The sequence below is a fragment of the Dermochelys coriacea genome, chromosome 1 (assembly GCF_009764565.3).
Source record: "Dermochelys coriacea isolate rDerCor1 chromosome 1, rDerCor1.pri.v4, whole genome shotgun sequence".
Taxonomy (NCBI): Eukaryota; Metazoa; Chordata; order Testudines; family Dermochelyidae; genus Dermochelys; species Dermochelys coriacea.
Genome location: NC_050068.2, coordinates 19,384,871 through 19,409,139, shown reverse-complemented (window position 1 = coordinate 19,409,139; position 24,269 = coordinate 19,384,871). Strand labels below are relative to the sequence as shown.

At 41.3% G+C, this 24,269-nt stretch overlaps 1 protein-coding gene across 1 annotated transcript in view; it reads left to right on the top strand.

The window, feature by feature from the left end:
• Positions 1 to 24,269, top strand: part of DLG2 (discs large MAGUK scaffold protein 2) — a 1,500,569-nt gene that overhangs the window by 1,469,667 nt on the left and 6,633 nt on the right. The window contains 7 exon segments of the mRNA XM_043504108.1: positions 128 to 173; positions 4,333 to 4,374; positions 13,416 to 13,466; positions 15,233 to 15,334; positions 16,354 to 16,526; positions 18,881 to 18,990; positions 23,374 to 23,465. Coding sequence (XP_043360043.1) covers positions 128 to 173; positions 4,333 to 4,374; positions 13,416 to 13,466; positions 15,233 to 15,334; positions 16,354 to 16,526; positions 18,881 to 18,990; positions 23,374 to 23,465 — 616 coding nt within the window.

Genomic DNA, 24,269 nt, shown 5'->3' with positions numbered 1-24,269 from the left:
GGGATCCAGATTGCTCCATCTGCATGGTCAGTCATGGTAGTATCCATTTCAACTCCACTGACTTCTTCCTTCCTCTTCTGCGGCTGTTCTTCCTTTCTCATTGCTCTCTCTGGGGACTTCCGTGCAGGACATCCCCGGATTAGGTGACGACGGTTATGGAACAAAGACTCTGAGTAAGTTCCCAGGAATGGTCACTTCAACTTTTTTTTTTTTGTGTTCTGTTTTTGTTTTGGCTTTTGTTCCTTCTCTGAGGACCTTCCATTCCCAGCATGCACAAGATAGAGTTTTATTTGTTACCCAGCTGTGAATGCACCAAAAATGTTTCAGTTGTTTTGTTCTGCATGACAATATTAAATAACATATAGTGTATCAAACAGACAATTTTACTTCTGATGTAATAACATCTTTTGTTTCTGACAGTCAGTTTTTGTTCCCATCATGACAGTTCTGTAGACAGTAGCATACCTAGAACTTGTACTGCTGCCTAGAATGCGCCTTTGAGCAGCAATCCATCTTGATATGAAGGGAAAGTTAAACATCTTGAGAAGATCAAAAGAAAATTACTTTATGCTGCTGCTTCTGCATTTTCAGCTTTTTGCATGGGAGTGTGTGTTACTTTGCCAGATTGTAGATTAATAAATTGCTGTTAATGGAAGAAACTATTTGCAGGCGAGGAAAGACATAACCTTCTCCATAACTAATTTTAGATCTATGTCACCATTAACGACCAATCCTTTGTCACTACACTTTTTCTGGTATGCGGTGATCCTATCTCAGGAATTGGTATTATAGAGAATGCAGCATTTTGCCAGATGATTCTTCAAAAATAATTTGTTTCCTGTAATTTATTTCTAGAGAAATTGCATAGAATGAAATAAATTATTTGCATCTGAATTCCATGTACTTAACTACATTAGTATGCTGTATCCAGCCCTGAATAAGTCCAGCATAATAATACTACTTACATATGTATTGGCTGTTTTCTTCCTTCAATGCTTATTCTTTTTCTTAAGACACTGATTAATTGAGGCATAATGTATGTGAATGTTACCATTGCATCACCTACTGTTCTGTATGTGATTTTGGTTACAAAAATGCACGTTCATGCACACATTTTAAGAGATTATTAAATGCCTGGGGTTTTTTAATTGACATGTTAAAGTCATATAATAGTTGACTTTCCCTTTTAAACGTGAAAACTTAATCTCTTGAACAGCAGAGGGAGAGTTATACTATGCTAGTTTTCTGGATCATGTGCAGAATTTTGATTTTGCCTTACTGACTAGCTTATGGAAAGCATGATAGCAATGCATGTAGCACCTTCTCTGCATTGCATAAAATAAACCAGGGTCTATCTGATTAGATAAAGCCCTATTGAATACCTCTGCCCAGAAAAAGATAGGTCTCCCTAATATACCATTTTATTGTGCTTGCAAACTATTTGCTAACTTTCTCCATTGTTAATACTAAAGCTAGTTTTCAACTATCAGCACAATTCTAGATCCCTGCAGCCCCACCCCGATAGTACATGTATCATGTATATCAAACCAACACATCATTTTTAATGGCACATAGCCTTATGAGAGGCTATAGATTATTGGTTAATAGAGACCTTCATGATTCGGTATAAAACATCAATTTGATACCACATGTGTTAACAACAACAACTACTACTACTACTATTACAAGTCTGTAAGTATATGTTTTAAAGAGATATCATCAGGATAAATTTTGCTCCAAATGTAAAAATGAACCTTTTACTAAACCCTAAAACCAATATTTTCCATGATTGTTTTTAATTATCATTCCTTCCCCACCCCACCCCCCATTCCTGCAGTGCCACTCTGCACATGGACAGCAGTGCATATTTGGAGGAGGGCATGGTACGCTGGGGGTGGGCAGGGGAGAGGCAGGGTGCTCTCTGTGGTATTCTCGCTTGACAGGCCCATGGAAAAACAACCTTGGCCATAAATGCTGATTCTGCTGTTGCTCTCTCTCTCTGGGGAGTATTAACTTCTGTGAGTTGCCTCCCTTTAGTGGGAGGGTATGAGCTAGCTGCAAGTGGGCAGGCAGTAACAGTGTGAGTTTAGATAGGAGCCCAAGGAATATTGCAGAGGAGTGAGGCCTTTCCATGCCTCACCTCTGAATGGATGCCCCAGTCTGAGGATCCCAGGATGCCCCCTGCCCACTGATTTTCAGTACCCCAATCCCATTCATACATGATGGGGTAGGAGCTCAGACTGCAGAGTCTTTCTTTGGCCTCCTTGTGGCTCTATCCACAGTAAGGCATGGTTTATGTTGTGGTGGATGCGGGCTACATACAGCATCTGCTTTTCATTTGAGGAGCGTATTGGCATAAGACATTATGTTGCTGAAGCACATTCTGTTTGTCCTGGAACTAGATTTTTACATTCAATCACATCTAATTATGAGACTATGATTGGTCTGATATGCATCTTGCTCAGTCAATAACTTTCCTGTAAAAGCCACCAGCTGCCCAGACCTGTCCATCAACAATGCAAAATTCAGAAATATTTGACAGCGCCTAACAGCCTTTACCAGTAATTTTTTTGTGCTCTGGAGACTTTGCCAAGGACACGTACAGCTGATGATGTTGCTTGGAAAAAGTGGCCCAAGGCCACATGTTCATTAGTTTAACAATATAAACTCCAGTGAAAGAGCAGACCATGCAGCTGTATAGACATCATGGCCCAAATGTTCAAAAGTAGTCTCTCCTTTTGGGTGGCTCAGTTTTTTGGTGCCCAACTTTAGACACACATAGGACTTTGCATCTAACACACCGTTGAATTAAGTCAATATATCTCTTCAACTGGGCACCAAAAATGAAGCCACCCAAAATTAGTGACTACAGATCATTATGCCAATTGTACCCTTTATGTCTGCTAGGAGCTGGCATCCTTTAGAAAGAGGAAACCAACCTTAATGCTGTTGTCAAATTGAGGATAAAATTGAGTCCCCCAGAGGGGCCTGCATTAACTTTTTACCAATTTTGGGGTGGGGACTCATCTCTGTCTCCTATCCCTCCACCCCAGTAAATGAGCATTATGGAACAAAAACCATAAACTATGACCAGGATCTTTTAAATGCATCTGGGAGGGCTGTGGGCCAGCTACAAGTGGGGAAGCAGTTCCAGTTGGCTGCCATTTTCCATGTTCTGACCAAGAAATTTTCCCCGCCATGTTTGAATGTCTGAACTCATGACCAAAAGACTAACCCCATCTGACCTTAGAGGCCCTGGATGTCCATAGACAACCCAAGCTCCCACAGATGATGAGCTTGTTCAAAGTTCTTCATGCCCTTATCCAGTGATACTTGCCCAAAGCTACCTGGTTGGTGGCCTCACTCCAAAAGCACAAAGGAAAAAAACATTAGTCCTGCCAACTGCCCCTTCATAAACCACCCCTCTCAGTCCCACTCCTAACCCTTCCAAACACAGTTTCCTTCCCCTTGGTCTAGGCAGGCAAGATATTTCTGGAAGACAGTGTTGAGGTCCCCAGGGGGAGTGGATATTGTTATGGGGTTTCTTGCACTTTTCTCTGAAGGAGCCAGTACTGGAGACAGGATACTGGACTAGTTGGACCGCAGGTCAGCACCCTGATGGTAACTCCTATGTTCCTATGGCTGCATCCAGGCTGCTTCTGACAAAGATCCTCCATCCCTCCTCCAGCCCAAGTCTTGAGGGCATTAATCTTGGTAACTGCCAGTACTGTCTGAAAAAGGTTCTGACAAGCCCTGTTATTTTCATAACTGGTATTATTGCTTTATGGTGAGTTATACATAAATAAAAATAAAACGTATGGTAAAACCCATTGATTGGCAAACCCTGACTAAGATACCTTGCACAATGACTAATGACCGGCACAAAGGGTGGAAGAAGAGCTCTAACTGTAATGAGAATGGTTCCTATGCATTAATTATACACATTATTCATAATTAAGAATAATCTGCCTAAACATCCAGGTCTTTGCATAATTAGCCTATAAGTCTTGGGAAGTATGAATAGACTGCCATGTATTTCGGCATACAGATGTTTGGGATGTCACTGCCCCTTTATACAATTCATCAAGGGGGAGAAGTTCCACTGCCAGAGACATTACTAGCCACAGGTGTGTAGCCCCCTTCTTGATGTACCAAGAGATAAAGCTTTCATCTTCATAGTATAAATCATCTGAGATTTTCAGATGGAGCTGCTGCACTGATTTTACTTCCACTCTGAACACTCACCTTTGCATGAATGTGGCAGATCTTTTAAGTTCTAGCTGCTTCGCGGTGCTTGGTTATATTCTTTAATTTGCTGTACTGTTCTTGCAGAACATGTTTCCTCTAATGCCAGCGATAGCGAAAGTAGCTACAGTAAGTTATTGCTTTCGTTTGGGGCTCTTTACATTGCATTGCTTGTTTTGCTTTGTTTTTCTCTCCTTGCTGCTCTTTTTTAACTTCAAAAAAAGAAGATTATTATTGGAGCAAATGGCTTGAAATGCAAATTTCTAACCATATTTCGGGAACGAAACTGTAAAAGAGAAATTATGCAGCTAATGAGCATGAGTTTTGTTAATTTGAATGTTTTCTAGGAAATGAAACCAAACCTGACTTTGGGAAGGTTTACGAAAATTTAGATTTCTTGGGTACTATTGGGTAAAGTCTCAGCAGGAATGGCTCAGCATTATCATGGCATTTTTTGATGACTCTTTTAAAAGGAAAACTTCTCCACAAGACCTAAATTCACAAAAGCACGGCCTCCCTTGTGCAGTTGCAATTTGCACTAGCACTTCTGCACCTGAGTTGCAAATAAAGGAGTCAAGGTGCAAGTTCTCTGATTTGAAGATCATTTTATGGGTGCCAATTTCTTAAGTGCAGACTGCACCTTCAGAAAAGTAGGATGGGCCTTAGGCCTTTGGAAACTTTACCCCGAATCTCAAAGATTCCTTACAAATTGAGACCATGATCATGCAATTTGAGCCACAGAGAGGGACCGCTACACTGTGCCAGAATCCCATTGAAATCATGGGCATGGAGTCCATTTGCATGAATCAGATTGGGGGATCAAGACCTTAATGGGGATTGTTTGCATCAATTAATGATATTGAAATATTCAGGTATTGATGATACTGAAATGTATTAATGACACTTAACACTGCCTGAATATTTCAAACATTTTTCAAAAAGTGGTGAGAAAAGCACAAAATGAGTAATTAAAATGTTACACGATTGTCTGTATGAGAAAAGATAATAAAAAACGAGGTTACTCTCAAAATATCCATCTGTTTATTTGATTGCATCAAGCCGTTTGCTTAGCATATGCAGTTGTTCACCAGTCACAGAGCACTTGTCTTGGGTTAAGTACCTGTATACATTAAGGTTACCATTGGTTTCAAACCACACAATTACTTGTCTTAATATAGCATGTAGCAGTCAGTTACTGTTAATAAACACTGCTTTGTTTCAGCAAAGTAGATTTTTTACACCATTCAGAAATGAAAGACTAGTTTTTATTTTCCTGTAGTGAAAATGATTCCCTGGAAAGCAATTGCCAGAGCTACAAGAAAATTGTAGGCACATTGAAACGGCAGAAGATCTCCTTTAAATCCAGCTTAATATTTGCTGTGTCCTCTGTTGGGGAAGGATTGACGGTCTTGTGATCAAGGCACAAGGCTGGGAGTCAAGAGGTCCAGCTTCTTTTCCATCTTCTGTCCCAGACTTTCTGTATAACCTTGGGCAAGTTTGTTAAGGCTAAATTTTCCACGATTTGCATGGGTGCAAATATCCATTCATGTGCTTATTCCGAGTGCAAGTGAGAGAGTACATGGGGCTTCCAGATGGGTGGCTGAACAGTTTGAGTGTGTATATACAGAAAGTAGATGTGTGCAAATGGACTGGATTGTAGATGTGGCTTCAGGAGCTGGTGCACAAAATCTATTTCCAAAATTGCCTCATGGGCCAGGGTAGCTAGCTCACTCGATGTGGGTTATGTAGTTGCTTGTCATAAGTGCCCGTTTAGGGGTGAAAGAGAGGGGCAGGCAGGGTGTGGGATGGTTAATGGGGAGAAGGAGACAGGAGCCATACAGGTGTTCTCTGCAAAGTTACAATTCCCCTCTGTCCTGGGTGAGGTGGGTAGGACCCATCTTGCCCTGAAGGCATCCAGACTGCATAGTGTTGGCTGGGGCCACCCCAGATGACAGGGGGTTCGGGGCTGGTCTTTCCCACAACTGTGGTGACAAGGGGAGTGTTCTCAGCCCTCTGAGGGATCGGCTTTCCTATCAATCAGTAGATGAAGCAATCCTGCCAAGAGAAATGGGCTGTGCCCATAGGGCCCATTTGCACATGCTAATAATTCACTAACATATGCAGGTGGGGACATGGCCATGCAGCCCTGGGTGGCCAGCAGCTTTGACACCCAAATTTTGGAAATGACCCACACAGATTGTCACACTGGTGGGTCTGCTGCAGCCTGACTGGCATACAAATGCTAAATGGCAAGGGCAAACCAACATAGCACACTCCCATGGAGACTTTCTTCTGGGTCTCATTCAGTCTGTTCCTACCTGGCTCTCGAGTCTCTCCACTAACACCAAAAGTTTCTTCCTTCCCCACTCCTCAGCTGTCTTCAGCAAACACCCTCTGAGTAAATTATGGCTACTGAGACAGAGACTAACCACAAGCAGGTGCGGGAAGGGGCACATACAGGACACAGTGTCAACGACTCACTGTCCACATCATCGAGGCAGGGTGACCAGAGACAAATATAGACTTTCACAGGAACTTCAGTGGTGTTATTTCACTCTGTGCTTCTGACCTCATGTGCTGGTGCACAGAAGCCTGCCCCAAGTATCTTTTGTTGTGCAGTGGGAAGCAGTCATCAGATTTGGGTGGAAGGAGCCCTAATTTCCCACAATGCAGCAGCCAAATGAGGCCAATCCCCAAAATGGCACAGGTGCAGTTGGGATGCATTTAAAATAGAGATAAATGGGGATTTCTAGGACAGTGCAAAAAGCCAAATCTACTTGTTGCTAAATAACAGCTGTGCATAAGGTACCAGTGACCATGATGTCTACATGTTCCTTGAAGCGACTGGGTGGCTGTCCAGGGCCAGGTTCGTAGTGCATACAAATGTTTATCTTCCTCTGATTTGAAAAGCTGTCCTGTAATTTAGCCATGAGATTCCTATGCAGCCCAGGCTTGCCATGGCCTCAGATATAGTTCACACAGCCTCTTCACAGCTCCAAGGCTTCCAGAGCAACCATCAGTCTGAAGAACTCCAGTTCAAATTTATCCAGGCATACTCAGGACACATTGTAGAGCAACTCATATGCAGAGGCTCTAGCCCCTTCAACACTGGTAGGAGGCAGAGGACCATCACTTATGGAACAGATTACATGGAATGACGGTAATCTGTATCAGGCCATTGCCACTCTTGGTCTTTAGTAGCAGCCCTTCCCCTTCTTCGATACCAAATCCAGTTTCCTTAAATTGCAAAGTCAAGCTGTCCTCTAGTCAAGGGCCCAAACCATAGAAAAGCATAAGAAATCTGGGAAAATATCCATTTGGGATGATTTGGGAAGCCCTATTTATAATACCATAAGGGGCCTGATTTTCAGAAGGCTGGGACTCATGAGGAGAAAGGAAAGAGGGTATAGAGCAGAAATAGGAGTCTGCTGGGAATAAAGAAGAAATCTAGATGCCATTTGAAAGCAAAATGACAGAGGATAGAATTTTCAAAAGCATCTAAGTGATATCTCATAGAAGATCAAGAGGGTTGGCTCTTCATTCACACGGGCACTTCTGAAAATTTTACCTATAGTCTAAACTATGAAATGTTCAGTCCTATGGGTACACTCCTCTCTGCCTACTACGTTTTTTTTAAATGAAAAGAAAAAACTAGAAGCTGGCTGAGGGAAAAGCATATTCCCAGTGGACAAAAGATCTCACACAATGAATAATTCTGTTCTTGCCACTGGAGTCTGGATACTTGGGGGACACAGCCCCATCACTAGAACTTTGCTTTAGCTGTATTTGGAGCCAACTCTGTTGTAAACAAGCTCCTCAACAGGACTGCCATTGTGAATTAGATGGGGAAATCTGAGAAGCCAGATGTTTGTATGATCAGACAGGATGTGCAAGTTACTTTACTAATATGCAGTAAGATAGGTGCTGACGTTCCAGCTTGTCTGGCTTTACGTTGCCAGCTGGTAAAATGAAACTGCTAAGGGGGATGGGAAGCAGAGCTGGACACTGTAAATATATGGGGAGCACATAGAAAATTTCTGGAGAGTGCAATGGCGCTGCATTGCTGTTTGTGTTGCAAATGATGTAGCACACCCATTCCCTACTATTAAACAGAAAGGGGGAGGTCTGCCCCCACCACATTCTACCTCCCAGACACAATCAGCATGTCACACACTGTATAAAAAACTGAGAGATTAAGGAAACTGTGAGATTTAGAAAAAGAAGTGAGTGGCAAGTGCATGGGGGAGGAATGAAGTTCCTGCAAGATTTTCACATTTTTCCCCATCAGACAAGACAAATCATCCCCACAATCGAGTCATGATGTTCTGCATTTTTCTAGTAGGATTCTGGCAATTGCTTAACGTTTTTCTTACTTTTTCTTCTAATGAGGAGTAATCAGTGAAAAGACACCATTCATGGCTAGTGTTCAAAACCTTTTATTACTTGGTCACTCTTCGAACCCATTCCAAATCATCTATGCAATTGTGAAAGTTTGGCAATGAAGTCTTCTTAATTGTGTCCAGGTGGTACCCTTTAGTGTGATTAATAGAGGCGGTCAAAAATGATATTTGTTTCTGTGGAAAATTGGAATACCAAAATATTTTAGTTTTCAGCAAAAGTATTTCATTTGTGGGTGTTTAGTTTTTCTGACAACAAAATTGAAATTTTCTGTGGAAAGCAGGAGTTTTTTACACACAAAGTCATGTAAGCAAAAACTCAATTTTCTGTTAAAAAACAGCATGAAACAGAAAATTTTTGACCAGCCTTGCAATTACCTTGGTCCATAGAGAGAATATTATTAACTCTTTTGCAAAAGCTTATATAACATAACTGGAACTCTAATAAAAAGGTGTGAGGACCAATTGTCCTCAGTTACTTACTAGTCCCATTGATTTATCATTTGAGAGTAGAACTGGGTCCATTTTACAAAATAGAAGTCAACCTCTGAGCAGTAATATGGCATTTAAAGTCCTGGTCTAGAAGCAAGTTATTACTATAATTAGTATCCATCAAGCTATTTTTGAATTATCTAATCAAACACAATTTCAAAGTTTCAGGTGTGTCTTAAGAGCCCTATGACTCGATTTTTTCAAACCACGGTTAGAGGAGCTCATTGCAGACTTAGACTAATCTCTTTTTGTTTTCCAAAAGATGAATTTAAAATGGCTATGAATTTTAATACGTCTTTTATACACAATTCAATAAAGGTTTTTACAGAAGCCACCAGAAATTGCACATGCTTTACTAAATCTGTTTAGCCTAAGGAGGCAATACTTGACTAAAACTTGGGGAGGGAGGAAGAAAAGGAAAAATTCATGCACACGAAGAAGATCATTAAGGACCATAATTTACCCTCTGTATGTAACCAAGGCCATAATTAAAATTATGAGCCTTCTATAGGTAGAAAAAAGTTAAAGTATTCTTGTTCTGTTTGGTTATCAGGTGAGCCTAATTGTTAAGGATTACCCCACTCAGAGTGATACCTATCCACACAGAGGGCCACTATAATGTTATCCCCAGCACAGTTTGCTTTGTCCTGCTATTGAAGTTTGTTAATAAATATCGCCATGAACTGCACCACATGTGTAATAGTCACAGATTACTTGTAAATTTTACATTAATTCTCAAATAGCTGTGGATATCTTGAAATGGATCATGCTTTATCCCTAATCCCAACTTTTTTGTAACTGCCGCAATAGAAAAATGTCATAATCTGAATACAAGCATTTTACTATTATGTAAATTCAGACACCATGGAAGGGATTTTTTGTTGGAGGTGGATAGTGCCTATCTGAAGCAGACTGTATAAATAAAACAAACTATTAATTAAGAGGCTATAATGGGTTTCTGGAGATACCATAAACCATGTGAGCATAACTCAAGTAATTTGCGTATTACTAAAATGGACCCAGTTAAGATAACTGGCCCTCTCTGTTTTTTGGATCTAGTTTGGAACCAAATCTCCAGGGGCAGATTCAAAAATTAGAAAGGGTGCAAATGATAGGTTCCAGTTTTGGCCCATCTCTGTGTTTTCTACAGGTGTAGTAATAAAATGATAAGTAGAGGGATCCCACTACTGTCAATCCAGCACTTTTATGAACTGTGTTTTTAAGCTAAATTATATTTGTAATTGTCTGCTTAATACTACTTAATTATTATTTAATGAACACAATCTGCCTTCTTGTTAGTAGATTCCCTTTATAGTTCTCCCATGCACAGTCCATTAAACCAGTGGTCGTGGTTTTCATTCTGTGACTGCAAGTTATAACAGAAAAATGTTTTGGTGACCCACCTGTCATTTGCCCATAAAGAAAGGGTGGGTGATGGCAATTCCCTGAAATCTATTTGAATCCTCCATGGGGGTTGCAACATCCAGGTCTATTCTTCACTTATTTTTTTATTCTTAATGGATGAAATTCACCCCAGTGCACACCTTAGTAGAAAAAACTCCTATAGAATGTAAGTGATTGAAACAATAAGGTTCTTGAGAAATTTAATAGGATTCTATGACAATTAGTTTAATAGAGAATGAGATCCTTTCTGTTGATTTTTATTTAAACCATCCTCTAGAATTCTATAGCAGGGATATAATTCTGTCTTAATGTATAAGGGATGGTTCTGAAAACCTACAGAAAGGTTGTCATTTTCTATTAAATTATGTAAGACTGTTCCATAAGACTAGGGCCAGCAAAAGATGCCATGCCGTTAATGTGGGTGATGTGGCTTAATTAAATGGTAAATAAAGCCCTCTGCCCTACTGAATTTCACTCAGTGTATCACATCTGAAAGCCATTGCAAGTTTATAGTGTTTCCATTATTGATTCATTCCATAGCTCTTTGTTATGCTAAATACTTTAAAGACAGATTCAGAGTCCCTTAGTACTGATTGATTATGCATTATCACAAGCTACCATCTGGTTACAATTGAAGTGCACATCTGTCCTTGAAGACCTACAAGATTAATGTGATATTTTGCCCCCCACCCAACTTTTAAGGAATTTAATTCTCATGTAATGTGCCTACTGACTGAAGGAAAGTGGGGTCAGCTTCCCAACTGACATGCCCAGTGGCCTTCAGCCCTGATCTTGAGGAACCTATCTCTGGCCCCAGTTCAGGAAGGCGCCAAGCTGAAGGCACCTGGGTAGTCCTATTGACTTCAAAGGGACTGCTCAGATGCCCAAGTACCTTCCTGAGTCAATGGATAAAATCCTGGCTCCACTGAATTCAACATGAATTTTTCCATTTACTTGAGTTTGGCCAGAATGTCACATCAGGGGTCGCTATGAGATGAGAGGGTTGTTTTTCTCCAAAGCCCACTCCATCCTCTGCTGATACCACCACCAAGGATAGCAGTTTTATGATGCGTACACATGGCTACTAGTCCCTGGGTGAAATGGACAATAAAACCTGCAGCTGCTTATTTTCGTTGGTTATAATTCAATACCCAAAATGAACATTAGGCTGTGGCGGAGTTTGGCACATTAGGCTGTAGCAGAGCTTAGGGTCTAAAGACACCTCAGAGACTTTAAAACAATTTTTAAAAAACCAAGTGTCAAAATGGGTTTTTTTTTCCTAAAGTTCTCCTTGTCACAGGCACAAGCTTGCCGGTATTTGTTGATGCAACATAATGGAAGGTAATGCAGACCCCCTTGAGGTCAGGCAGATGAAATGAAGGCATGCCTCTTCGGTGAAATCAACAGTTCTTTTCAAATCAACGATTAGCCTATTTCTAAATTGGTCTCTGAATTGTTTTATGAAACTAAATCCCTGTTAGATCAGGAAGTGGATGCTGTGTCATAGGTAGGCAATAAACCAATTGAAAAATCATCATTTAAACCTCCCCCAGCCCAAACTGTGCCTTTCAGCCTGCCAAGGCCCAAATGTAGATATAATGTCTGACAAAGACCCAAAATGAGCGGGGAACACAAATTATTCATGCAGGAAATTGATGTAGTCATGGGATTCCTTCGGCTAGTGTAACTACCTCTCTCTATAATTTCAGTTTCATATTTCTGATTTACACAATTTTCCACCATACAAGTGAGGAGGGCACTAAAATTCGTGTAGAGTAGTGGTAACTTTGGGACTAAAATGAAGTTTGCCTCAAATTTAAGCATGTGTTTCATGGCTTTGCTGGACTGGAGCCATGGAGAGGAAAAGGTGGGACTGTGCCTGGCACTTAGAGATTCAAGGGTTTTCTGTCCCCTCTTGAAAGGAAAGGCCCAGCAGTTAAAGTGCTAGCCTGCGTAGTCTGAGTCCCAGCCTCTAGTCCACAGACATTTTATGTGACCTTGGTCAAGTCACTTGGCCACTCTGTGCCTCTGTTCCCCAGCTGTTAAGTGGAGATGATAGCAATGCCCTATCTCACAGGAAGGTGTGTGAGGAGAGCAAGGTGCTCAGATGCTATGGTAATAGGGGAGGTCATAGAAATACCTCAGCTAGATAGATACAGGGCCAAGTATAATCTGGCCCTGAATGTATGGGGATTACACATAATCAGGAGTGATTGTGCCAAAATGCGAACTGTCCCTAGTGATGACACCACATGTTAGCCTAACCAGCCACAGTTTGGTTTGTGTGACCAAATCTAGTTGTAATGACCCAAATACATCAACACGTGGGGTGAGATTTTTGTGCTGCTTCTCTGCTTCTGTGCAACATAAAACGCTCCTCCCAGCAGAAGAGGGGGCTCAGATGGCTATCAGCCAGTTTTGTGCTCTCCTATTGTGGGGCTGATGTGGCCTTCCAGTAAATTAGCAAGATCTGGAGCATACTCTGCAGCAGCATAAAAGGACCATAACAAAGGGGCGAATTCTTCCAGTGGGATTTAAGGCGGCCTTGTAATAAACTGCCACGCAACAAATTATCTGTTGACTTCCTGCCCTAGTCCCATGAACAGCCATTGCTAATGAATCTATAAAAGACGCTTCATTGCCACAGCTACAACCCGGTTGTATATTGAAAAAGCACAACTTCAGCATTGACTAGTTAAGCAAATGCTGGGAAAAGCTGCCGTGAAATTGCAAGGGACTTTGGAAGGGTTCAGGTTACAGCATTGCAGGAGAGGAATACTGACACTTATCTGACTTCTGTATGGAGCAATTCATAAATCTTTAATATGTGAAGTGCTGCTTGTCAGCTTTCATTTATTTTCTTTTTTCTCTTATCAGGGGGACTGGAAGACTGCATCCTATCCTATGAACCTGTCACAAGACAGGAAAGTAAGTTTCACCTGCTGTTTTGTTATTACTGTTATTATTTATCATGCCAAGGGGCCAGCTGAGAACTGGGCCCTGTTGGGCCAGGCTCTGTTCAAACACAGAATAAGAGACCATCCTTGCCTCAAAGAGCATACACATCTAAATAAACAAGCCAGACAGAGTGTAGGGAAAGGGATACAATAGGCAAACAGTGAACAATGCAGTGGCCGCAAGTGTCATGTTAGTGCTTGGCTTCTTTCTTAAATCCATTTGGTGAGATTTTTTTGGGAGGGGATTAGCTAGAAGGAAAGACAAAGTAGAGGGGAGGGGGCTGGTGACCATGAGTCAGAAGGCAGGAGGAGCTGAAGTAAACACCTAGCCACCACAGCGGTGAGACCATTCAGAGTACAGACTGCAGGAAGCAAACAGATGCCCTCATTGGTGTCCTTCAGTCTCTGTTTCAGCTGCTTTTTGCAGCCCCTCTGCTGGCTTCTATCTCCAGCTAGCTCCTCTCTGCAGTTTCTTTTCCAAAGTCTACATGGCCTGCTGTTGACGCAACAAATGGAAGGTGGGGCGACAACCCCATGGGGCCTAGGGCCTAGTCTCCCCACCTTCCATTTGTTGTGTCAACAGCAGGCCATGTATTCTGGCCCCAGGGCTGGAGGGTGGTGTCCACTAATAAATACATTTAGCCTATGTCTACATTACAAATTACTTTGGTATAATTTACGTTGCTTAGGGGTGTGAATAATCCATACCCCTGAGTGACGTAAATTACATCGACCTAAAGTGCCGGTGTGGACAGGCTATGTCAGCAGGAGAGCTTCTCCCTTCGACATAGCTACCGCCTCTCATGGAGGCAGGAGTTACTAATCTGACGGGAGAGTGCTGTCCTGTTGGTTTTGGGGATCTTCACAGGTGCAGCTATGGTTATTGAATATGATATTGAGTGTTTGTGCATTTTCTCAGCTTAGCCACAAAGCTGAGAGTGTTGTTTCCCTCACAGTATAAGCCTCTACCTATGGCAGGTTATCCTGCACAATGCCAGTCTGTAAGTACTCTGCTGTGATTATAAAACCGTAGGGCTAAAGCCTTGTCTGTATGGTACATATACACTGCACACACCTTATGGTGACATGTCAAGAACATACACTGCACACCCCCAGCACAGGTATAAATAGTACTGTAAACAATGAGGCATTGCTTAAGTGAGTAAAGACCTGCCTGATCCCTCTACATTGCTATTTGTAGCAGTGTACTGTTCTGCTGACTCCTTGCTATAGGGAAAGGCTCTGGCAGCTCCACACTGCAGGAGATTTTCCCAGATGCCTTCCCCCTGCCAGGGCCTTTCACTGCCAGGAGTAGCTACACACCACGGTGTGGACGCAGCCCGCTGGGATTGTGTGTAACTCACAGGAGAATTTAGCCCTCAGTCTCCTTCCCATTTCTCATGACATGGTTCATCTGATAGCATCTATAAGCCGCCTTGTCAAAGATAGTCATTATATACCATCAGGCTATGAGTAGAGCAGGCCATTGGCTGCAAAGGTCTGCTCCATCTGAGAGCTCTGGAATAGGACCTGGTGTACAAAATAGCACCTCTCTCATGTGCAACAAAAATAAATTTATTACTGTAAATGAGCATCTAAAAATCTTCTAAAACTTCAATCCACACCTATGAGCTATAAATCAGTTTTGGTGAGCTAGTGTAAATATTTGATGTTACTGTCAGAATAAAGAAAAGTTAGAGTCTTCATCTGAATATCACTTTCCTTTCTGTTGTTCAGTTAATTACACCAGACCTGTTATTATTTTGGGTCCTATAAAAGATCGGCTCAATGATGATTTGATATCTGAATTCCCTGATAAGTTTGGATCATGTGTACCACGTAAGTACTCTTTTCTGCCTACTCCTGAATTCTGTAACAGTTGTTATGTTCTTTGATGTCATGCATACAATGCAAAAGCAGCATCAATATTTATTTTATGTAATCGTATTTCTCAAAAGCAATTTTTAAAATCTGTAATTGAGATGTAAAACTCCTAGCCAAGATCCAGCTGAGATGCGCTGTTTCGTAGAAGCTGTGCAGGAAATAGAATTTCTGTTTGATGGGAAATTTCACATTTCTAGGGGAGGGAATTGTTCCAAATGGGGAAACAAAAAGTCAGAAATGCAAAATTTCCCACGGAACACAAATGTTTGTAAAAATCCATTTTGGAAGACCCCAAATTGAAATTTCCAGCCACCTCACCCGTTAGGGAGCCAGGCAGCCCCCCTGCCCTCAGAGCCAAAGAGCTGAGCAGCCTGCCCAAGAGCAGCCCAGGAAGATATGGAGCCAGGTAGCTCACTCACCAGGCAAGCAAGCCAGACAGGAAACCAGCTGCTAGCTCCTTGGTAGTCCAGAGAGATGGGGAGCCAAGCACTTTATCTGCCCACCCACTAGGGTGGCCCAGGAAGTCAGCCAGCGGGGTAGCCAGTCACCCATGGAGCCTGGGATTCCTGGCTTTGCGCCTGGTGGGAGCCTGGACTCTCCCCCCTCCCCCCCCGCCAGGTGAGATGCTAAGAACCCTGGAACCAGCTCATGCAGGCTCCCAGGGAGCATGGGAGCCCAGGGAGCTCTGGCTCCTAAACTTCCCACCCATTAGAAAGCATATTGGATGCATTTCCTAGTCATTCAGCCTGTCTCTCTCTAACCTCTCTCTCCCCTAGGACTTGGATCTTATCATGGGATAAGGGGGACATTTTTATGGGAGTCCTTTGTTGAAATGCTGGAAGCACTTATGAGCTGCTCCTGCTTACACCAGATCTGAATTTGGCCAGGAATGGTCTCTGTTAAGTAATGTATTTTTTTGTGAGAAAAGTGCCTACAAACATCCTAATTTTCCCATGTTTTGTTGGTCTGCGCAGACACCACAAGACCGAAGCGTGACTATGAAGTGGATGGGAGAGATTATCACTTTGTCACTTCGAGGGAACAGATGGAAAAGGATATCCAGGAGCACAAATTTATAGAAGCTGGGCAGTACAATGATAATTTATATGGGACTAGTGTGCAGTCTGTGAGATTCGTAGCAGAACGGGTAGGTTGCATCCGTTTTTACTGCACTTGCAACACAGCCTGTTTTGTCCACCGCACCCTTCCAAACAGCTGTCAATATGCAAAATATCTTCAAAATAGTGTCCTCAAAATTATGGATATTTAAGGCTGCAAACAAGTTGTGATTTTTTTTGTTCGTTTAGAAGTTGTGGCTGTGGGTTTGCTAAAGTTGTGGACACACCAAAACTGCAACTCCACCCCTGCTCCCACGCCCCTGAATTTCCCAGGAGAGAGTTGCCATTGCAGCCAGGAGCAGGCAGAAGTGCCTGCACCAGGCACCCTCACCCCACTGGCGGCAGCAGCACTGGCTCTTCCTCCCCCCTGCATTGCAGCTCCCTACTGGGCCAAGCTGCTGGGGTCCCATTTCAGCCGGAGGGCAGCTGGGCTGCCACTATAAGCCAGGTTGCTCCCTGCCCCCAGCAGCAGATGGTCCCTGCCCCCAGCAGCAGCATCCAAGGGCTGAAATTTGTAGCAACTATAAAAAGTTGCAGTGTCTGCTATAATTTGCTCTTACGGCATTAAAATCCATGATTTTCGTACAGCTTTATGGGTATTAGAATCGCTCTGAAAGTAAAGAACCTAGCCATGACGGGGGCCAGGCCAGCCAGGACTGGTTTGACAGAATGAGGGGGAAACTTAATGAGAAAGAGGGGAAAAAAAGCTAGAAATGTAATGAAAAGATTGACTGGGGATTATAAACCTAAACTTGCGCCCATTGAAGTCAGTTGCAAGACTCTCATTGGTCTAGGGTCTGCTCTGACTTTTACACTGATGTAAGTCCATGGTAATCAATATAATTACTCTGGATTTACACCATTGTGTGACCATGAGTAGATTTGCCCCCAGTGTGGTAATACTGAGAGTTAAGTTGAAGTTAAGAGCAGGGAGCATATTTTTCTCTTGTCCAGGGTCCAGTTGTACATGGGTTATTTCATGGAAGAGAAATAGTAAATGTTATTTATTTTAAACTTCCTCCCTTTTCACCTCTTTGGGAGAAGACCAGCTAGCCCCATCCCATCTCTTCAAAGACCAAACTATTTGATACCATCAGGATACTCTCTCCTTTTGTTTTAAATGTGCAAAGTTTCTTCTCAATAAACTCAGAGTTAAGCTGAGATGGAAAGGTATGGTTTTTGTTCTCCTAAAGATACACTAGACCATTGCCAGTATGTAGTGAAGGGTCTGCATGCACCAGTGCTCTTGACCAAAGGTGTCATTCTTCTCTGCAAAGTCATCCCTTTCACTTTAACTTCTAGATGCAACAGGAATATAATTAAATTCAGGCTAAGTGCCCATGAGTACTATTTGAATGCCTACCGTGCCCAAAGTATGCTAAGTAACTCACAACATCTGGAGGTGTGGAATTTCTCTGCACTGGTCTTCAATCCCAGGAGCACTGCCTTTGGGCAGCATTCAAACCAGTCAGTATGTCTGGAGTTCTTTCTATTCCAGATGTGGTACCACGCATCCAAGAACATAACGTCATCATAGCAATATGGATAGCAAAACACCCTTCCTACCTTTCAGTCAGCATACATCTCCATTATATTTTTCTGACCTTGGAGAAAGGATGTGATTTAAGCACAAGATTAGGTGCCTGGGACTCTTAAGTTCTAATCCCATCTCTGAGGCAAGCTCTTTCTGTGGCCCTGGCCAAGTCATTTAACCTCTGTGTCTCAGTTTCTCTACTTGTAAAGTGAGAATAATGCACACCTACCTTATATACTAGTATCCAGATTATTTAAATAGTTCATCTTTGTAAAGCAGTTGAAGATGAAAAGTGTTTTATAAATGCTGAGTATTACAACAATACATAACACAAAATGTGTCATGAACATCAATAATTGTAGCCTTACAGACACCCCTGTGAGGTAGGTAAGTATTATTAGCCCCATTATATAGATATAAAAATGAGGCACAAAGAGGTTATGGGACTTTCCCAAGGTCACACAGGAAGTCTGTGTCAGAGCCAGGAACTGACCCTGGATCTCCTGACGTCCTGCTCTGGACCTCAAGTGCAAGGGCATGCTGTTATACTTAGGAACAATATTTGCTGATGTCCACATAAAATCCCTCCCCTTCCACCTTTAAGTTCATCCTATTTGATCTTCCAAAACTGATAAAGTTGTCTTCCACATCTTCAATTTATTTCTTACACTGGCAAAAGAAATATTGTGGAAGTAAACAGCCGAGTAAGTGCCCTGGAGCCTAGCCTTCTCTTGGTGAGTTAGTAATGTTTGTTTTCTGGAACACTGCATTTTAGGCTTCCTTCCTTTCTTTTGGTTGACTTGCAATAAACGCTGCAGAAATAAACACATCCTCATCTGTTTCCAACAGGGCAAGCATTGTATACTTGATGTATCAGGAAATGCTATTAAACGGTTACAAGCTGCACAACTCTATCCCATTGCTATCTTCATTAAGCCTAAATCATTGGAGCCACTAATGTAAGTATATAATCCTCCAGGCTAGTTTTGGACTCCTGTCTCAGCAGACACAGCAAAAGTCTCATGCCAGCATTTTGCCTGTTCTCCAAAGTCAGGAAAACCAAACAAATCAAAGGAAATCTGGAATACTAAAGAATTTATTTTCATTTACACAATAAATAACCAGTCAGCATTACCTAGTTGTTTGAGAATGGAAGTCAGACAACCTATATCCTGTGTCCACTCACCATTTGATTTTTGGGGAAGTAACTTAGATGCTCGGGGTTTTCCACGTCTGTAAAATGTTTTCATTATTTATTTAGCACTGACACTGTGTCTGGTGCTGTACAATACTCAGAAATAAAGATGGCCACATGTCTGATAAGCATATAGTGTACAGAAAAGACACATACAAGATTCAAAACAATTAGAAAACAGAGATAGAGATAATGTAAAGGTTTGATTTGTTTGGTATAAGAATACCTACCCAGCATAAGAAGAGCTCAATGGAGGAAGAGCACTATATACATGCAAAGTGTTGTGATTGTTATCCTATTATTAAACAGAAGTAATACTAAGTTTTGGTCTGCCTAAATCCTGTCGAGTTAGTGGCAGTTTCTTTAAGGATATGTATCAAAAATTAGGTAGGCTATTTTTTACTTTCATTAGAGTAAAAAAAGCTTTCAGCCAAATCTCATCAGTGCAGACAGTACTACAGGGACAAACAATGTGAAATCCATTATTTTTTGCTTCTGGAATAAGAGGCTTTTATAGATCTTTGAATGTCTTATTTTAGAAATGCTCTGCAGAAGGAGCTTTTAACTAGAACATCAATATTTTGTAGGACAAACAGCAACTAGAGTCCTTGTAGCATGGTTTATATGAGTACGTTATGCAAACAGAATAAGACTAAAAAATTCCTGAAAAGAATAGGAAATATATAGAAATCAGACACTCCAAAACATTTAAACATGTACAAATTCCATGCTTTCCCCTGCAGCCGACACATGGAAAGTCATCTCTTTAATATGTGTCTTCCTATGGAATCATCACCAATAGTTAGTTTCCAGTATGAATAAAAACCTCTTAACATAGTTAATACAATTCTTTCTGAGGCCAATGTCAAGAGGATAATGGCACACAACACTGAGCTGCTTGCCCAGGAAAGTTACCCACGTCACTGAACTGTACTGTAGTGAAATGAGTAGGTCTCAGGCTTTTTTACAAGGGGACAGGAAAGTTAAGGCAAATCACCTAGAGGTATGAAGTCAATGTGCAGGAGTTAAAATGCAGGGTTAAACCTTCCAAGCAGATGTTCTCACTCTGGAGTAAAGTGGGCTTAGTCCTCCAAAGAAGATTGCATTAGAGGGAACTAAGACCACTTTACTCCTGAATGAGAGCAGCCATGTGGGGGTTTAACGTGCTTTAACTTCAGTTGATTTACCTTAACTTTCCTGAGTGTTGCCATGTAGACATGGCCTTAGTAATCTAAGGTTTCTAGTGACAAGTAATACCGCTAAGGGTTTGTCTACACACACAAGTTGTACCACTTTAACTATTCCAGCATAGTTACATCAGTACACACACACACCCTTAGTGCAGATGCAGTTGCACAGGTATAAAAGTGCCATATTCCAGTACAGGAAGGGAAATAATCGAGAACCTTCATACCAATATTATTGTGTCCACATTATTAATTATACAGGTATAATGATTTCAGTAAAGAACTACATCCATAGCCAAAATAGTTATACCAGTACAATAAACTGTGCATAGACCAGGCATAAGATTTAACTACACTTAACTAATACTCCCTGTCACACAAACATGTTCAACGTCAATATAATAAACAAACAAAGCACACCCGACAAAAATTTGCCAACTAGAACAAACACAAAGACGAAAACCATAGAGATGACTTGTCACTGAAATGATTAATTAAAACTGAAGGGCCCAATTCTCATTTACCCTAAGGCTCCTTTACATCACTCAGGCAATATCTAAAAAGATCTTAAAGTGAGTATAAATTAAGGCCCCTTTACACTGCTAGTACAAGACCTCAGCATGAATGAGATTCCAGCCTGAAGACTTTTTGGTAGATAGCAATCCTTCCATTGAACGGTAAAGTTACAAACTTAGTACTATGAGTCAGATTTACATATACTAATGCCAAACCTGTTAATATAACCCATAAATGATTGACATATGTTTTCAAATAAACCTTCCCTATCCTGTACTTGAAAATCTACCCCCTGGAGTGATGGAGCCGGAGTACTATATTTTACAGAGAAGTTGTTACAAACATTGTCTAATTGATGAAGCAACATTAATGGGATTACACATTCAGTTATACAAACAGCCAACTTTAGAGACATTTATAGAAATACATTTTCGTAGATTTAGCTACCCATGATATATATACAGCATTTTTCAGCAGGCAGATTTCTGTGCCTGATGAAAGAAACTAAGGGGTAGGTCAACTGTAACAAATGCATGCTGTCATGCACTCACAGATCATTCTTTATGCATCATCATGCACATAATTTCCTACATGCATCACATGTCATGCCATATACAGTCCATTACCACATTTTCATGTGGTTTCAGTGCAGAACATTAAATGAGGTTTATGTGAAATACAGGATGCTTCCTTTTATAATGTGGTGTGAGCTTGTTTCCCTATGTTGCCTTGACAAAGTTCCCTGCTCTTCTGAAAAATAAGTAATGATGTTATAGAAAAGGTAAAGCAAACTAGGTCTGTATTTTATTGTTAAGACTTTGGACATCTTCTGGTGTACACAAAGTACTAAATCAACATGGACATTGTTCTTTCTGACATTGTTCTTACAATACACGGTATTAACAGCTGTACATGTACAGAAAATTATATCTCTTACAGTAATTAAGTGGTGTGCTCCATCAAATGGTAAAACTAATGCAATACAAGAATGTTACTGGTATCTAGTACATTTATGGTCTACATTTTACAATACAAATGTTATTACAGAAGCTACTCCTTTAACTAGAAAAATCAGGAACAGAAAATACTACGAATGTGGAACATCATCAAGCTACCTTTTCTGTTGGAAATGTCAAGTTTTCGTGGCTGGCTGTGATTTTGACTGCCTGCTTCAACTCGTGTTAACAGAGGGAGGGTTGCATTACATTTCTTTAGGTTTTGTTTTTGAAGAGGTGGGGAGGAAAGAAATTGGCAGGACTTAGTACCAGATGGTCCTTAGACTTCGCGTGAGTGGGCTGTGGGGGAAGAGGGAAGGTGTGGGAGCCAGGAAAAAGAGTAATCCCTGCATATTCAGAGGCACACAGGGGTGCAAATCAGGCTGGCAATCTTAGGGAGGGATTGTGTCTTCCAGAGGCAAAATCCTTTGCCAAGCTCTGGTAGGATGGTGCATCTCCACACTGCACCCAAAGGACAGCTGTGCCTCAGTGGCACAATATAAATGTTACCAGTCAGGTCTTTATCGGTAATACCTGCTATCTGGGGGCTAGAGATATTTCTGTTAAGCTGCTACATTTTCATGGCTGTATCTTCACCATGGAAAAAGGGAGAATCATTTGCTCTCATTTGCAGGGAGAGTCTATAAATCCAGAGATGTTTGGGGTTTCCCTTGTTTGTCCCTATGATTTTTCTCTTGTTCCTGAAGTTAAGATATCTGTGTCTGCCTAAGAAATATATACACGCTCTCCTTCTCATTCACTAAAGCGTGCGCGTGCACACACGGACAGCAGAACCTACTGAAAGTGAACTCCACTTGATGAAGTTCTGTCTATTGGAAAATAAAATGAAATTTCCGAAATTAATATGCAAATTGAAATTCCAGTTACAACAAAATGAGTGGTGGTGTGAGTTTAACTGTAAGAAGGTCCTTGTAGATATAACAGATGTACAATAATTCAGTGGGAGTTTTGCACAGGAGCCACACCATTGTAATCTTAGGATCCACAAAGCCTACACTCTGTTCTAGCGCTCTAAAAGTCTCCCATGGCATTAAGGGACAGCCCCTCTTCAGCAGTCTCTCCTGTACTGCTAATGGTGCCATCACCTCACCCACACTCTGCCCCGGCCTCTCTGTGCTCCCAGCATGAATTAGGATAAGACATTGTCACCCCTCTCTTGCATCTCCATGCAGTCTAACTGCAGAAGGTTAAGCTTTCATTGTTGCATAAATTGTGAAGCCTGAAGGAACCATGACGATCCTCTAGTCAGACCTCCTGCACAACATGAGCCAAAGAATTCCACCCCGTAATTCTTGTCTCAAGACCAATAATTTCTGATTGAATTACAGCTTACCTTTTAGAAAGACTTTCAATCTTTTTGCAATTCAGATTCAATAAAGGGCTGATTTGTTAATTACTTTTAACTAATATTGAAAAATATATTTCTAGGGAAATGAACAAACGTCTTACAGAGGAACAAGCCAAGAAAACCTACGAGCGAGCACTTAAATTAGAACAAGAATTTGGAGAATATTTTACAGGTATGAAGTCACTTCAAAACACCTGTCCCCAAGGGTTCAATCCATGACCACAAGTCAGCTCTATCTCTAGCCTGAAAGAATGAGTGCCACAGTAAAAGCCCAATATTGAGCATTATCAGTTTCCATTGAAGTCAATGGGAATTGAATGCATTCAACACTTAGCACAGCACTGCCCCCTATCAATGAATATGTATGAAGTGAATTATGTGCCTGTTGAAGTCAGTGACAAAACTCCTACTGACTTCAGTGATGCATGATGAGACCTGATTGTCCCAATCCTGCTCCCATTAAAGTCAGGAGGAATTTTATCCTGCTGGACTTCTGCATTTGCTTTACCATTGTGAACAATATATTGACCTCAAAAGGATTTTTAAATAGCAAATCATTTGTAAATAATTTTGTAGCTCTGCCATGGAAGAATGAAAAGCAGGTGATAGGTCAGTGCTTTCAGACTCAGTTGCCTTAAAGTTAGGACCTAAATCCATATTCAGCAGCTAAATACAAGGGAACTGATTTTCAGCAGTGCAGACACCACACACCTTCATTAACTGCAGTGGGAAACAAACCCGGCACTTTTGAAATTCATTTCCTAAGAGGATCATTTTCTCCCTTTGGCAAATGATCTCTTCACTATATAAAATATGAAATAATACTAGACCAGACTCACTGTTGGCAAAAGCAAATGCAGCTTCACTAAAGTGGTACCCAATTATACATGACATGAACATGGCCCAAAGTCTAATCTTTGTGGGGAAAATAAAATAATCTCATTTCCCTGTAACCATTGCCAGAACTACACAACTG